At 43.1% G+C, this 17,102-nt stretch overlaps 1 protein-coding gene across 1 annotated transcript in view; it reads right to left on the bottom strand.

The window, feature by feature from the left end:
- PIWIL1 (piwi like RNA-mediated gene silencing 1) overlaps nt 1-17,102 on the bottom strand; it is a 331,463-nt gene that overhangs the window by 277,605 nt on the left and 36,756 nt on the right. Inside the window, exon 3 of the mRNA XM_053699780.1 lies at nt 10,241-10,386. Within this exon, the coding sequence (XP_053555755.1) occupies nt 10,241-10,386 (146 nt within the window). The remainder of the gene's footprint in view (nt 1-10,240; nt 10,387-17,102) is intronic.

Here is a 17,102-nt window from a genome sequence, read left to right as displayed (position 1 = left end):
AGACTTGTCCGCACGAAAGGGACGAAAAGTAGACCCCTTAGGCTTATTCTTATTGTGTGGCAAGAAAGTGCCCTTGCCACCCGTGACTGTGGATATGATGGAATCCAGGCCCAGCCCAAAAAGAACCTTCCCTTTGAACGGGAGGGAAAGTAATCATGTCAGCAGACCACGATTTTAAACACAGAGCCCTACAGGCTAAAACAGAAAAACCTGATGTCTTGGCATTCAGGCGAATAATCTGCATATTTGCATCACAGGTGAACAAATGTGCTTTCCTTAAGGCCTTAATTAGTTCCTGAATCTCCTCGATGGGAGTCTCCAACTCGACCATGGCTGACAGAGCGTCACACCAAGCTTCTCCCATTCATTCTTAATAATATTAGCCATTTTAATGGAGACCGGGAAGGCCTGAGGCACCACCCTGTCCTTGTAAACCCTATCTAGCTTAGGGATCGAAGGTTCCTCCGGCAGTATTGGTTTCCGGAACCTCCAACGTAGCAAGCACCTCCTTCAGCAGAAATCTGTCAGAGACATCTAGCGGAGTAGATGACCCCTGGGACGGATAGCTATGTTTCACCTTTCGCTTAGCAGGGTGTGGTAAGGCATTAAAGGCCGCAGAAACCACCGTTTGTAACTGATCAGCGAAATCTGGCGGCTAAAGGGACCTCACGCGGGATGATTAGTAGCACCCTGGAGAGCTGCATGTGCAATCGGAGATGAGTGTAGAGAACGCACCTTCGCGGGACAGAGAACCCTCAGAGGTGGACGGCTCAGTTGTACTAAATATCTTATTCTTTTTAGATACTGCAATTTTATCAAAGCATGTGGAACAGAGTTGAGCAGGCGGTTCCATGGCAACCTCCTCACAATAGACACAGTTAATAGGTTTAGATAAAGAGGGAGTACCCTCTAACATATCAGAGTCCTCCATAGCTTGCGCCTTTTTTGCAGACTAGAACAAATTTAAATGGCACCTTTATATCCCAATGGCCGGGGCACTCACCACCTCCTATGACCCGGACCACAGAGAAACAGCTTTGTCTCTTCCAAACGCCGGTCAAGTAAGAGGAAGTTAAAGATGCCACACCTGATCACATGGAGTGCCATGCAGGACCGCCCCTGCACTAGAGAGAAACCGCGCCAAAAAGATCTGCATCAATCTCTTGCTATGAAACTGACTGTTCACAAACTGACAGAGTCTCATCTCACACATGACGCAGCATAAAAACACAATAAACAATATTACGCATAATATCCCCCCTGTTCAAAAACCCCCTTTCGAGAATATTACCCTTGATTCTATACAGATAAAGGAGACACACGGTGACCCTGTCTTCTTACGTTATCATATATGCATAAATGAAACAGTATTACCAGAATCAACACCGTGGAACAGGAACACAGCCCTTCAAGTGTGACAGGGTAGTAGCATCGCTCCTGACATGGACTTGAGAGCAGAAAAGCAGGCAGCGAAACTTGTCAATGCCGATTGCTTATGGAGCTGTTAATCTGAGCCAGGATGGGATCGCAGAAAGACTCTACCTGCATTTCCACACTCTAACATTCATCCATGCTCTGAGAGGCTGACAGGACTACTTAAAACTCCAGTCCCACTTGGAAGAGTACTACCCTCCATAAGAGACTACTCCGAATCTTCCGACACTTCTCTGCCAACCTCCTGTGACGAAAGGCAAAGAATGACTGGGGGATGAGGGGAGTGGGGGAGGTATTTAAGCCTTTGGCTGGGGTGTCTTTGCCTCCTCCTGGTGGCCAGGTTCTTAATTCTCACAAGTAATGAATGCAGCAGTGGACTCTCCTCCCATTAAGATGGAAACAGCTTTTTCCACTGAGAAATTAAATCTAAACGTCAAATGAATGTCTTATGACAAAACTCAAAATAAATGCAAAATGATCAAACAAACAGATTACTGCCTGCAGGACATTTCTACCAAAAGCTGCTTCTGATAAGGCAGAAACATCAAAAATGGTAAAATTTAGTAAAGAAATGCAGAGAAGACCAAGTGGCCGCTTTGCAATTTTGATCAACTAAAGCCTCATTCTTGAAAGCCCAAGATGTGGCAACCAATCTAGTAGAATGAGCGGTCATTCTCTTAGGTGGAGACTGAACCGCCTCCAAATAAGCCTTGTGAATCAAAAGCTTCAACCAAGAGGCTAAAGAAATAGCCGAGGCCTTGTGGCCTTTCTTAGGACTAGAAAAAAGAACAGACAGACTAGAAGTCTCTCTGAAATACTTAGTAACATCAACATAATATTTCATAATATATCGAAAGAATGCAAAGTTTTTTCAGTACCATTTTCTGGACTAGGACACAAGGAGGGAATAATAATTTCCCTATTAATGTGTGAGTTAACAACTTTAGGTAAAAATTGCAAAGTAGCTTGCAAAACAACTCTATCCTGATAACAAAATCAGATAAGAAGACTCACAAGAGGGAGCAGACAATTCAGAAACTATTCTAGCAGAAGAGATAGCCAAAATAAACAGCACTTTCAAAAAAATAGTTTAATATCCAATTTATGCATAGGCTCAAAAGGAGGAGCCTGTAAGACTTTTAATACTAGGTTAAGACTCCAAGTAGGAGAAAAAGGCCTTATAACAGGTTTAATTAAAACATGAACAAAACAATGAATATCAGGAAGATTAGCAATTTTCCAATGAAATAATACAGAAAGGGCAGAAAATTGTCTTTCAAAGTACTGGCAGATAAAACCTTATCTAAAACATCCTGTAGAACTGAAGAATCCTAGGAATTCTAAAAGAATGCCAGGAATAATCATGAGAAGAACACCACAAAAACAAATGTTATGCTTTCCTGATAAATTGTTTTCTTTCCTGGCATGGAGAGTCCATGAATCCATTCAATTACTAGTGGGAATTCAACTCCTGGCCACCAGGAGGAGGCAAAGAACACCCCAGCAGAGCTGTTAAGTATCACTCCCCCTTTCCATAAATCCCCAGTTATTCAGCCGAAGGAATATGGAAAGAGAAGAGGACCCAAGGGTATAGGGGTGCCTGAGGTTTAAAATTGACAAAAGCTGTCTTAAAATTAAATTAAGGGCGGGCCGTGGACTCTCCATGCCAGGAAAGAAAAGAAATTATTAGGTAAGCATAAATTTTGTTTTCTTTCCAATGGCATGGAGAGTCCACAAATCTATTCAACTACTAGTGGGAACCAATAACGAAGCTAGAGTACACAGAATAGAAGGGAGGTAGAACAAGACAGGCGGACCTAAAAAGAAGGCACAACCACTTGAAAAACTTTCCTCCCAAGAGAGGCCTCAGTCGAGGCAAAAACATTGAATTTGAAAAAAGTATGCAAAGAGGAGCAAGTGGCTGCCTTGCAGATTTGTGCCACATAAGCCACATGTTTAAAAGGTCCAGGGAGAAGAGACAGCCCTAGTGGAATGAGCCGTAATCCTCTCAGGAGGCTGTTGTTCAACTGTCTCATAAGACAACCGAATAACACTTCTCAACCAAAAGGAAAGAGTAGAGGAAGTGGCCGTCTGACACTTAAGTTTACCAGAAAACACAACAAAAAGGGCAGTAGGTTTGGAGGTAGGAAAGGACCCTGAAGCAGAAGATCCTTCTTTAGAGTCGATATCAACATCTTCACCAGGTCCGCAAACCTAATTCTGCGAGGCCAAGCTGTAGAGATCAGAATCACTGAAGCCTGCTCCTGTCTGATATGGGCTATAACTCAAGGAAGGAGGGCAAATGGAGGAAACAAATAAAATAGACCGAAGTCCCATGGAACCACCAGAGCTGCTTGTGGATCCCTGATCTTGAGCCGTACTTTGTAAGTTTAGCGTTTAGACAAGGCGCCATCAGATCCAACTCTGGAACTCGCCACCTGAGTGTTATCATTGAGAATACTTCTGGATTAGGAGACCACTCCCATGGATAAATAATCTGCCTGCTCAGATAATCCGTTTCCCAGTTGTCCACCCCTGGGATGTGAATGGCAGAAATGTGACAATTGTGAGACTCCGCCCACTGAAGAATGTGAGTCACCTCCTTCATAGCTAAGAAACGCTGTGTTCCTTGCTGGTGGTTGATGTGCGCCACTGAGGTAATGATGTCTGATTGAAATCTAATAAACTGGACCGAACTCAGTTGAGGCCAAGCTATCAGTGCATTGAAGATTGCTCATAACTCTAGGATATTTATAGGGAGGGTGGGCTCTTCCCGAATCCAAATTCTCTGAGCTCTTAATGAACCCCAAACTGCACCCCAGCAAGAAAAGGCTGGCATCCGTAGTCACAATCTCCCAAAAGCATGTGCCCTGGGAGAGATGGTCCTGACAGAGCAACCAGGCCAGAGAGTCTCTCGTCAGGGTGTCAAGGACTATCTTCGAGAGAGGTCTCGGAGGTCTCTGCTCCACTGACTAACCATGCATAACTCAAGAGGTCTCAGAGGAAATGAGCCAAAGGAATAGTGTCCATGGAGGCCACCATGAGACCAAATATAACCCAAGGAAAAGTATGTCTAAAGGGACAAAATCCTCTTGGAAACTACCAAAGGTTTGAAGAAAATGTTAGCCCCATTTAGAGATATTGACCAGAGAGAGCCCACTAGAATGCAAAATAAAAATTCCAGATAAAGAAAAACCTCAATAAGAGATAAACAAGAATAAATAACCCACATTAATATGGGTTAGCAAGAAAAAGAAGATTCACAATAAGAAGAAAAAGACGGGGTCTCTTAGACATAAATAATAGATAAATAGAGCAAAACTGACAGGGTGATATAAACAAGGACACCAGATGTCAGCCAAGTTCACATAAAGAACAGGAAAACCAAAAATAAATAAAGATAGCAAGAGAACGAAGAACATTTGATAATAGGAGTAAATTAGAAAGTTGCTTAAAATTGCATGCACTATCTGAATCATTAAAGAAAAAAAAAATATGGGTTCAGTGTCCCTTCAAAAATAAAAAAAATTGTTACAACAGTTCATAGCTCTTATGAAAGCATCAGAGAAAATGCTGAACAAAAGGAAATTTATTCCTACCTGATAAATGTATTTCTTTTTAGATACGATGAGTCCACGGATTTCATCCTTACTTGTGGGATATTGCCTCCTGGTCAGCAGGAGGAGGCAAAGAGCACCACAGCAGAGCTGTATATGTAGCTCCTCCCTTCCCTCCCACTCCAGTCATTCGACCGAAGTTAGGAAGAGAAAGGAAAAGCCAAGGTGCAGAGGTGTCTGAAGTTTTAACAAAAATAGTTATAACCCTGTCTTATAGTACAGGGCGGGCCGTGGACTCATCGTGTCTAAAAAGAAACAAATTTATCAGGTAAGCATAAATTTTCTTTTCTTTTTAAAGACACGATGAGTCCACAAATGTCATCCTTACTTGTGGGATAGAATAACAAAGCTATAGTACACGGATGAAAAGGGAGGGACAAAACAGGGAACCTAAACGGAAGGCACCACTGCTTGAAGAACCTTTCTCCCAAAAACAGCCTCAGCCGAGGCAAAGGTATCAAATTTGTTAAATTTAGAAAAAGTGTGAAGAGAAGACCAAGTTGCCGCCTTGCAAATCTGTTCAACAGAAGCATCATTTTTGAATGCCCATGAGGAAGCCACAGCCCTAGTGGAATGAGCCGTAACTCGTTCAGGAGGCTGCTGTCCAGCAGTCCCATATGCAAAATGGATGATACTCTTCAGCCAAAAAGAAAGAGGTAGCCGTAGCTTTCTGACCCCTACGTTTCCCTGAAAAAATAACAAACAAAGAAGACGATTGTCGAAAATCCATAGTCGCTTGTAAGTAAAACTTTAAAGCACGGACGACGTCTAAATGATGTAACAGACGTTCTTTCTCAGGAGGAGGATTAGGAAGGAACAACAATCTCCTGATTAATATTCTTGTTTGAAACAACTTAGGAAGAAAACCAGGTTTTGCACGTAACACCACCTTATCCGAATGGAAAATAAGATAAGGAGAATCATATAGTAATACCGACAACTCAGACACTCTACGAGCAGAAGAAATGGCAACTAGAAAAAAACTTTCCAAGATAATAACTTAATATCTATGGAATGCATAGGTTCAAACTGAATCCCTTGAAGAACTCTAAGAACTAAATTTAAACTCCAAAGAGGAACAATCGGTCTAAATACAGGCTTGATTTTAGTCAGAGCCTGACAAAAAGATTGCACATCTGGAACAACTGCCAGACGCTTGTGTAACAAAATAGATAAAGCAGAAATCTGTCCCTTCAAGGAACGTGCTGATAACCCCTTCTCCAATCCCTCTTGGAGAAAAGACAAAATCCTGGGAATCCGAACCCTACTTCATGAGTAGCCCTTGGATTCACACCAATAAGGATAGTTACGCCATATCTTATGGTAAACATTCCTAGTAACAGACTTATGTGCCTGAATGAAAGAATCTATGACCGAATCAGAAAAAAGCAAGTAGCAGTAGCTGGATTCAAACCCGAAACCTTCTACGTGCAAGGTAGTTAAACTAACCATTATGCTACTAATGGTGGCCTTCGCTTAGATAAAAGTAAGCATTCAATCTCCAAACAGTCAGCTGCAGAGAAACTAGAATCGGGTGAAGGAAGGGACCCTGGATGAGAAGGCCCTTCCTCAATGGAAGCCTCCAGGGTGACAAAGATGACATGTCTACCAGATCGGCATAACAAATCCTGCAAGGCCATGCAGGGGCAATGAGGATCACTGATGCCCCCCTCCTGTTTGATTCAAGCAATCTCCCGGGGAAGGAAGCAAACAGAGGGAATACATATGCTAGGCTGAAAAACCAAGAAGCTGCCAAGGCATCTATCAGCACGGCTGGGGGTCCCTGGACCTAGACCCGTATCTCGGAAGCTTGGCATTCTGACGAGACGCCATAAGGTCCAACTCCGGCCAGCCCCATCTGAGAATCAGATCTGAGAATATTTCCAGAAAGAGTTCCCACTCTCCCGAAATGAAAGGTCTGTCTGCTCAGAAAAACCGCTTCCCAGGAATCCACCCCTGTGATATAGATCGCCGACAGATGGTAAGAATGAGTCTCTGCCCACTGAATTACTTTGGTCACTCCGATCATCACTAAGGAACTCCTTGTTCCTCCCTGATTGATGAAAGCCACTGTGATTATGTTTACCGACTGGAATCTGATGAATTTGGCTGAGGCCAGGCCCGAAGCGCATTGACTATTGCTCTCAACTCTAGGATGTTGATGGGAAGAAGAGACTGATTAACTCCCTGAGCCCTTAAGGAGCTCCAGACTATTCCCCATCCTAACAGGCTGGCATCCATTGTCACAATCACCCAAGAGGGTCTGCGTAAGCATGTCCCCTGGGACAGATGACCCAGTGACAACCACCCTAGAAGAGATTCCCTCATCTTGTGATCTAGGGTTAGTCGAGGAGGCAAATCTGCATAATCTCCATTCCATTGCCTGAGCATGTTTAATTGCAGAGGCCTGAGATGAAAACGCACAACGGTACGATGACCATTGTTGCCACCATCAATCCAATATCCTCCATGTATTGAGCCACTGATGGCCGAGGATTGGACTGAAGGACTCAACATGTATACAGAACTTTTGAACTTCCTGACCTCCGCCAGCAAAATCTTCATTGAAATAGAAGCGACAAGAGTTCCTAGAAAAGGTACCCTTGTCTGTGGAATTAATGAACTTTTCCAGATTTATCTTCCACCCGTGGGTTCCCAGGAAGGAAAGTACAATAACTATATGGGTCCTTGTGTGATGAAAAGATGACGTCTGGCCTAAAATATCGTACAGATAAGGCGCCACCGCAATGCCCCACGGTCTTAGAACCGCCAGTAGAGACCCCAGAATCTTTATGAAAATTCTGGGTGCCGTGGCCCGACCAAAAGGGAGAGCCACGAACCGAAAATGTTTGTCCAGAAAGGCAAACCTCAGGAACTTGTGATGATCTCTGTGGATAGGCACATGAAGATATGCATTGTCGTCATAAATTGACCCTCCTGGACCAATGGAAAAATGGTACGAATAGTGTCCATCTTGAAGAGGTCTAAAATACATTCTCTCCTTCTTGTACAAACAGGTTTGAAGAAAAAAAAACTGTCTCCATTCCTGTATGGAAACAGAACAAAATACTCCCATGGTAGAGAAGTTTTCTTACACAAAAGAACGCCATCAAACCAGGTTCCAACAAGAACCTCTTGTAATGGAATATTAGAAAAAAAATTAGAAAATTTTTTAGACTTAGAACCTACATCTGAATATCAAGGCTCTAACAAAGAAGCTCAGACAGCTGTGACAGAGAAATCTGAAAACTACGCTCCCCCTTTTGATAACATCAAGGCATTTGAAACAAAGAAATATGCCTAATATCCCCTCCTGGATCTTATCCAGGAGAGCTTCTGACTTAATAGAATCAGACAATGTATTAACCAAAATGCTGCCGCACTAAGGACGGTATTAGATTACACAGGTGGATGCCATTGTCAGCCCTGGTGTACATCCCCTTTTCCAATTTTCGTCCATACAACCTTTGAAAAACTCTAAGGAAAAAGTAGTTCTTTTAGCTAAACTGGAACTACTCCTTTCGCCCTAGGAAACGTCTAACCAACCTCCATAGCAAAGTCGGTTATGAGAGACCCCTCTGTAAGTATATGGAATGTGGTCTACACCACTCCTTATAACTCTCTGAACACACTAGGATAGGTTACACCAGGATAGTGCGAAAGTTGAAAATAATTCCTCTAGTAAGGTTAGGTTCCACGTGGAACAAACATAGCAAAGGGAGCACAGAACCCTGCACGTGTGCCCTAAAAATCAGTGAACACTATAAGTTTGAGGAAAAACAGGAGTGTAATCTTTAAATAAAAATCGCCACAAAAAAGCGTTACTGACACTTTAAACATCGTAAAAGGAACTTCTTATGTATGTGTCAGAATATTCCAATTAGCATGTTAACCTTGTCGTTATTAGACATTACTATGTACATTAAAGCAACTCTGCCTGTGCAACAATTCCATATGAAAATTGCAAGGAACCGCAGAGCACAGCATATGGGCCAGAATATATATATATATATATATATATATATATATATATATTAGAACCCAACATGAAAAAATTGTGGCATGTATCAACCAGTGTCAACAGACTCCTAAACACCAGTGAGATTGAGTCTTATAATAAAAATTGACATATGAAAGATGTTACTATCTCTTTAAAATTTAAAGAAATTAACTTGTGTGTGCTTCTGTTCCATCCTAAGACACAAAGGATGAACCGAACAAAATAACAGAAATAATCTTAATAAAATAACAAATAGAAAGAAGCGCTACTGTGCTTTTTAAATCTTTTAAAAGAAGCTTCTTATTTCTGTTGCGCAAAAAACTATCCAATTAGAGCGTTACCATTGTTGTTAATATACATCGTTAAGTTCATGAAATAAATGATGTTAAGTGCAACAATTCCATATGAAAGTTGTCAGGAACTGCAGAGCACTGCATGGCCATAAAGCAATCTTCATAAGAAGAATATGTAAGAAAAAGTAACATAAAAAAAAGTTACTGCTTCTTTAAATGTTAAAGGAACATTATCTTTAGTGTGTGTTTGTAACATCCTAAAACACCAAGGATGGACCAAACAAAAACAGTTGAAAAAATTATGATAAAAACTGTCTCTTTAAATTTTAAAAAGCAACATAATTATTTATTTGTGTGCTTTACTCTGAAAATGCAAACTGACCACTTATGCGCACATGTGTTGACATAACTAGAAAGCAAACACTTTCATGGCATACTGAACCTCAGCTAGTGTACTGAGGCGTCTATGTGTTATCTTGTGTGTTAGGAAGCTTGCGTGTCTAAGACTGAGCAAATCGCAAGAGCAATACAACTCTGCCCTCCGGATATTCGTAATGGAGGGAGAGCACAACTAACACAGACACAATAGAGCTCCGCCCCTCGTGGGCGTGCCAGCACTCCATTCCCCTGTACTCTCCTGATATGAAGGAAAGAACCCGAAAAACGGCGGGAAGACAACTCCGCCCATCGTGGGCGTCACTAACTTAAGCTCCCGGTCGCCATTAAGATCTTATAGATCTGACACCGGGAGGCATAACACTGAGCAAAAAGCAAAAAAAGTTTAGCCAAGTATACTACCGCATTGCCGGTAGCTCTATTACCCATAATAGTGGTACAAAACACTTCCCCACTGATCTCAAGTGATGTGCAAAGTGTCCTTTTGTTCCCACACAAACTTCTTAAGCTCCAGTGTCTGCAAACAAGATGTGCTGCTGTCTGAGAGACGAGTGTTCTGAGCCATGAGGGAAGTCCTGTAATACTGAGCAAATCGTTCTACAAGAGACATTTCCCCACTATCAGATGGATAAGTGCACAGCCGTTTCTGAGGTAACATATGTCCCAGAAAAAATAAATGACTGCACTTACCTCTATGCTGAGCGACAGCACGCCAGTTCCCACAGGTTCAAGAGGCCTTCTCCCTCCTGCAGTTCTGAGGACACATACAGGGCCTTAGTTAATATCTGCTAAGACCATCATATGAAGGGCAGCACTCAGTATGGGAGGCGCAGTGAGAGATATGTCCCACCAGTTCCCATTGCTTTAAAGCCACTACTCTAGAGGCTGACAAGGAATACGGCTACACCCTATTATAAAATAGCACTCACTAGTACCATTTTAAAAGTAATAAACTCTTGATTGAAGAATCTAAACTAACACCTCACTTTATCTCTTCCTATCACTAACACAGGCAAAGAGAATGACTGGAGAGGGAGGGAAGGGATGAGCTATATATACAGCTCTGCTATGGTGCTTTTTGCCTCCTCCTGTTGACCAGGAGGCATTATCCCACAAGTAAGGATGAAATCCGTGGACTCATTGTGTCTTTAAAAAGAAAGTAACTCCTTTATTAAAGTGGCAGTTCTTTCACAACGTAGGGAACAGAGACAAAATGAATAATACAATAACAAACCTAACTTTATTGAACACAAAGTTTGTTACTGTCCCTTTAAAAGTTAAAGAGTAACTTTCTGATCAGGGTGGACAGAGAAGACTAAATATATCACTTAACAGACCTTATTGTCTCTAAGTTTAGTTTAAAAGCATGATTTCTGAATTAAGCAGAAAAATGGATGGATCGTATACAAGGGATCGATGTAAAAATTGCTGTCTCAGCAAATCCCCTCTACGCCTCAGTGTAACGCAGCTGAGATGCCTGTCAGTCCATCCGCACCAACTTCTGCTGAAAACAGAATTGCTAAAATCTTAAACTAAACAGCTTCCGTCCTCTCCGTAGAACCGGAAAAAGAGGAACAGCTGCGCAACTAAAATGGTGCATAAGTAAAGCCCATTGTGGGCGTAACTAACCCTCTGTCGCCATTACCAGATTCCTAATAATTGCGTAGATCGTTATTAAAATACAAAAAAACCCTACGCACTAAGCCTGCTCTAATGCTCATGTAGCAGCGATCAACATGTAATCTCATGGTCGGTTAAAATGATGTTATGAAACCGCCGGGAGATGAGGGACAAGTCACCTTTTCAGCCCCAAAGTCTGCTTCTAAGTTTGCGTAGTATCTCCTAACAACAAAAGGAGAATCTATGTTAATGAGGCTTAATAAAATAATAAAGCCCAAAACTGTCAAAGTGACCCCTAAAACAATAGGAGTATTTATTCCTGAATGATGAGGCTTTTGAACAAAATGATACAGGGTCCAAACTTTTATCTGAGATTCCCATCCCCAGACAAAAAGTTAGTACTTACCTCATCTTCTGCCTGACAGCAAGGCAGATCCCAGGCTTAAGAGGTCCTCTCCCTCCTATTGACCTGCAGAAAACATAATTTATGCTTACCTGATAAATGTATTTCTCTTGTAGTGTATCCAGTCCACGGATCATCCATTACTTGTGGGATATTCTCCTTCCCAACAGGAAGTTGCAAGAGGATCACCCACAGCAGAGCTGCTATATAGCTCCTCCCCTCACTGCCATATCCAGTCATTCGACCGAAACAAGACGAGAAAGGAGAAACCATAGGGTGCAGTGGTGACTGTAGTTTAATTAAAATTTAGACCTGCCTTAAAAGGACAGGGCGGGCCGTGGACTGGATACACTACAAGAGAAATAAATTTATCAGGTAAGCATAAATTATGTTTTCTCTTGTTAAGTGTATCCAGTCCACGGATCATCCATTACTTGTGGGATACCAATACCAAAGCTAAAGTACACGGATGATGGGAGGGACAAGGCAGGAACTTAAACGGAAGGAACCACTGCCTGTAGAACCTTTCTCCCAAAAACAGCCTCCGAAGAAGCAAAAGTGTCAAATTTGTAAAATATTGAAAAGGTGTGAAGCGAAGACCAAGTCGCAGCCTTGCAAATCTGTTCAACAGAGGCCTCGTTTTTAAAGGCCCAGGTGGAAGCCACAGCTCTAGTAAGCTGTAATCCTTTCAGGGGGCTGCTGTCCAGCAGTCTCATAGGTTAAGCGTATTATACTCCAAAGCCAAAAGGAGAGAGAGGTTGTCAAAGCTTTTTGACCTCTCCTCTGTCCAGAGTAAACGACAAACAGGGCAGATGTTTGATGAAAATCTTTAGTAGCCTGTAAGTAAAACTTCAAGGCACGGACTACGTCCAGATTATGCAAAAGACGTTCTTTCTTTGAAGAAGGATTAGGACACAATGATGGAACAACAATCTCTTGATTGATATTTCTGTTAGAAACCACCTTAGGTAAAAACCCAGGTTTGGTACGCAGAACTACCTTGTCTGAATGAAAAATCAGATAAGGAGAATCACAATGTAAGGCAGATAACTCAGAGACTCTTCGAGCCGAGGAAATAGCCATAAAAAACAGAACTTTCCAAGATAAAAGTTTAATATCAATGGAATGAAGGGGTTCAAACGGAACTCCCTGAAGAACTTTAAGAACCAAGTTTAAGCTCCACGGGGGAGCAACAGTTTTAAACACAGGCTTAATCCTAACCAAAGCCTGACAAAATGCCTGGACGTCTGGAACTTCTGCAGAGATCTGTCCTTTTAAAGAACTAGCTGATAAGCCTTTGTACAAACCCTCTTGGAGAAAGGACAATATCCTAGGAATCCTAACCTTACTCCATGAGTAACTCTTGGATTCACACCAATAAAGATATTTACGCCATATCTTATGGTAGATTTTTCTGGTGACAGGCTTCCGAGCCTGTATTAAGGTATCAATGACTGACTCGGAGAAGCCACGCTTTGATAGAATCAAGCGTTCAATCTCCATGCAGTCAGTCTCAGAGAAATTAGATTTGGATGATTGAAAGGACCTTGTATTAGAAGGTCCTGCCTCAGAGGCAGAGTCCATGGTGGAAGAGATGACATGTCCACTAGGTCTGCATACCAGGTCCCGCGTGGCCACGCAGGCGCTATCAGAATCACCGATGCTCTCTCCTGTTTGATTTTGGCAATCAGTCGAGGGAGCAGAGGAAACGGTGGAAACACATAGGCCAGGTTGAAGAACCAAGGAGCTGCTAGAGCATCTATCAGCGTTGCTCCCGGGTCCCTGGACCTGGATCCGTAACAAGGAAGCTTGGCGTTCTGGCGAGACGCCATGAGATCCAGTTCTGGTTTGCCCCAACGATGGACCAGTTGAGCAAACACCTCCGGATGGAGTTCCCACTCCCCCGGATGAAAAGTCTGACGACTTAGAAAATCTGCCTCCCAGTTCTCTACGCCTGGGATGTGGATCGCTGACAGGTGGCAAGAGTGAGACTCTGCCCAGCGAATTATCTTTCAGACTTCTAACATTGCTAGGGAACTCCTGGTTCCCACTTGATGGTTGATGTAAGCCACAGTCGTGATGTTGTCCAACTGAAATCTGATGAACCTCAGTGTTGCTGAGGCCAAGCTAGAAGAGCATTGAATATTGCTCTTAACTCCAGAATATTTATTGGGAGGAGTTTCTCCTCCTGAGTCCACGATCCCTGAGCCTTCAGGGAGTTCCAGACTGCGCCCCAACCTAGAAGGCTGGCATCTGTTGTTACAATCGTCCAATCTGGCCTGCAAAAGGTCATACCCTTGGACAGATGGACCCGAGAAAGCCACCAGAGAAGAGAATCTCTGGTCTCTTGATCCAGATTTAGTAGAGGGGACAAATCTGAGTAATCCCCATTCCACTGACTTAGCATGCATAATTGCAGCGGTCTGAGATGCAGGCGCGCAAATGGCACAATGTCCATTGCCGCTACCATTAAGCCGATTACTTCCATGCACTGAGCCACTGACGGGCGTGGAATGGAATGAAGGACACGGCAAGAATTTAGAAGTTTTGATAACCTGGGCTCCGTCAGGTAAATTTTCATCTCTACAGAATCTATAAGAGTCCCTAGGAAGGAGACTCTTGTGAGTGGTGATAGAGAACTCTTTTCCACGTTCACTTTCCACCCATTCGACCTCAGAAATGCCAGAACTATCTCTGTATGAGACTTGGCAATTTGAAAGTTTGACGCCTGTATCAGGATGTCGTCTAGATACGGAGCCACTGCTATGCCTCGCGGTCTTAGAACCGCCAGAAGTGAGCCCAGAACCTTTGTAAAAATGATCTGGGCAGTGGCCAACCCGAAGGGAAGAGCTACAAATTGGTAATGCCTGTCTAGAAAGGCAAACCTTGGGAACCGATGATGATCTTTGTGAATCGGTATGTGAAGGTAGGCATCCTTTAAGTCCACTGTGGTCATGTACTGACCCTCTTGGATCATGGGTAGGATGGTCCGAATAGTTTCCATTTTGAATGATGGAACTCTGAGGAATTTGTTTAAGATCTTTAGATCCAAGATTGGTCTGAAGGTTCCCTCTTTCTTGGGAACCACAAACAGATTTGAATAAAATCCCTGTCCTTGTTCCGTCCGCGGAACTGGATGGATCACTCCCATTACTAGGAGGTCTTGCACACAGCTTAGGAATGCCTCTTTCTTTATCTGGTTTGCTGATAACCTTGAAAGATGAAATCTCCCTTGTGGAGGAGAAGCTTTGAAGTCCAGAAGATATCCCTGAGATATGATCTCCAACGCCCAGGGATCCTGAACATCTCTTGCCCACGCCTGGGCGAAGAGAGAAAGTCTGCCCCCCACTAGATCCGTTTCCGGATAGGGGGCCGTTCCTTCATGCTGTCTTGGGGGCAGCAGCAGGCTTTCTGGCCTGTTTGCCCTTGTTCCAGGACTGGTTAGGTTTCCAGGCCTGTCTGGAATGAGCAACAGTTCCCTCTTGTTTTGAAGCGGAGGAAGTTGATGCTGCTCCTGCCTTGAAATTTCGAAAGGCACGAAAATTAGACTGTTTGGCCTTTGATTTGGCCCTGTCCTGAGGAAGGGTATGACCCTTGCCTCCAGTAATGTCAGCAATAATTTCCTTCAAGCCAGGCCTGAATAAGGTCTGCCCCTTGAAAGGAATGTTGAGTAATTTAGACTTTGAAGTCACGTCAGCTGACCAGGATTTAAGCCATAGCGCCCTACGCGCCTGGATGGCGAATCCGGAATTCTTAGCCGTTAGTTTAGTCAAATGAACAATGGCATCAGAAACAAATGAGTTAGCTAGCTTAAGCGTTCTAAGCTTGTCAATAATTTCATTCAATGGAGCTGTCTGGATGGCCTCTTCCAGGGCCTCAAACCAGAATGCCGCCGCAGCAGTGACAGGCGCAATGCATGCAAGGGGCTGTAAAATAAAACCTTGTTGAATAAACATTTTCTTAAGGTAACCCTCCAATTTTTTATCCATTGGATCTGAAAAAGCACAACTGTCCTCAACCGGGATAGTGGTACGCTTTGCTAAAGTAGAAACTGCTCCCTCCACCTTAGGGACCGTCTGCCATAAGTCCCGTGTAGTGGCGTCTATTGGAAACATTTTTCTAAATATAGGAGGTGGGGAAAAGGGCACACCGGGTCTATCCCACTCCTTGCAAATAATTTCTGTAAGCCTTTTAGGTATAGGAAAAAACAGAATTTATGTTTACCTGATAAATTTCTTTCTCCAACGGTGTGTCCGGTCCACGGCGTCATCCTTACTTGTGGGATATTCTCTTCCCCAACAGGAAATGGCAAAGAGCCCAGCAAAGCTGGTCACATGATCCCTCCTAGGCTCCGCCTACCCCAGTCATTCGACCGACGTTAAGGAGGAATAATAGCATAGGAGAAACCATATGGTACCGTGGTGACTGTAGTTAAAGAAAATAAATTATCAGACCTGATTAAAAAACCAGGGCGGGCCGTGGACCGGACACACCGTTGGAGAAAGAAATTTATCAGGTAAACATAAATTCTGTTTTCTCCAACATAGGTGTGTCCGGTCCACGGCGTCATCCTTACTTGTGGGAACCAATACCAAAGCTTTAGGACACGGATGAAGGGAGGGAGCAAATCAGGTCACCTAAATGGAAGGCACCACGGCTTGCAAAACCTTTCTCCCAAAAATAGCCTCAGAAGAAGCAAAAGTATCAAACTTGTAAAATTTGGTAAAAGTGTGCAGTGAAGACCAAGTCGCTGCCCTACATATCTGATCAACAGAAGCCTCGTTCTTGAAGGCCCATGTGGAAGCCACAGCCCTAGTGGAATGAGCTGTGATTCTTTCGGGAGGCTGCCGTCCGGCAGTCTCGTAAGCCAATCTGATGATGCTTTTAATCCAAAAAGAGAGAGAGGTAGAAGTTGCTTTTTGACCTCTCCTTTTACCTGAATAAACAACAAACAAGGAAGATGTTTGTCTAAAATCCTTTGTAGCATCTAAATAGAATTTTAGAGCGCGAACAACATCCAAATTGTGTAACAAGCGTTCCTTCTTTGAAACTGGTTTCGGACACAGAGAAGGTACGATAATCTCCTGGTTAATGTTTTTGTTAGAAACAACTTTTGGAAGAAAACCAGGTTTAGTACGTAAAACCACCTTATCTGCATGGAACACCAGATAAGGAGGAGAACACTGCAGAGCAGATAATTCTGAAACTCTTCTAGCAGAAGAAATTGCAACTAAAAACAAAACTTTCCAAGATAATAACTTAATATCGGAACGTAAGGGTTCAAACGGAACCCCCTGAAGAACTGAAAGAACTAAATTGAGACTCCAAGGAGGAGTCAA

The sequence above is a fragment of the Bombina bombina genome, chromosome 2, assembly GCF_027579735.1.
Source record: "Bombina bombina isolate aBomBom1 chromosome 2, aBomBom1.pri, whole genome shotgun sequence".
Classification (NCBI taxonomy): Eukaryota; Metazoa; Chordata; class Amphibia; order Anura; family Bombinatoridae; genus Bombina; species Bombina bombina.
The sequence above is the reverse complement of the archived record's forward strand: the minus strand, read 5'-3'. Positions and strand labels throughout refer to the sequence as shown.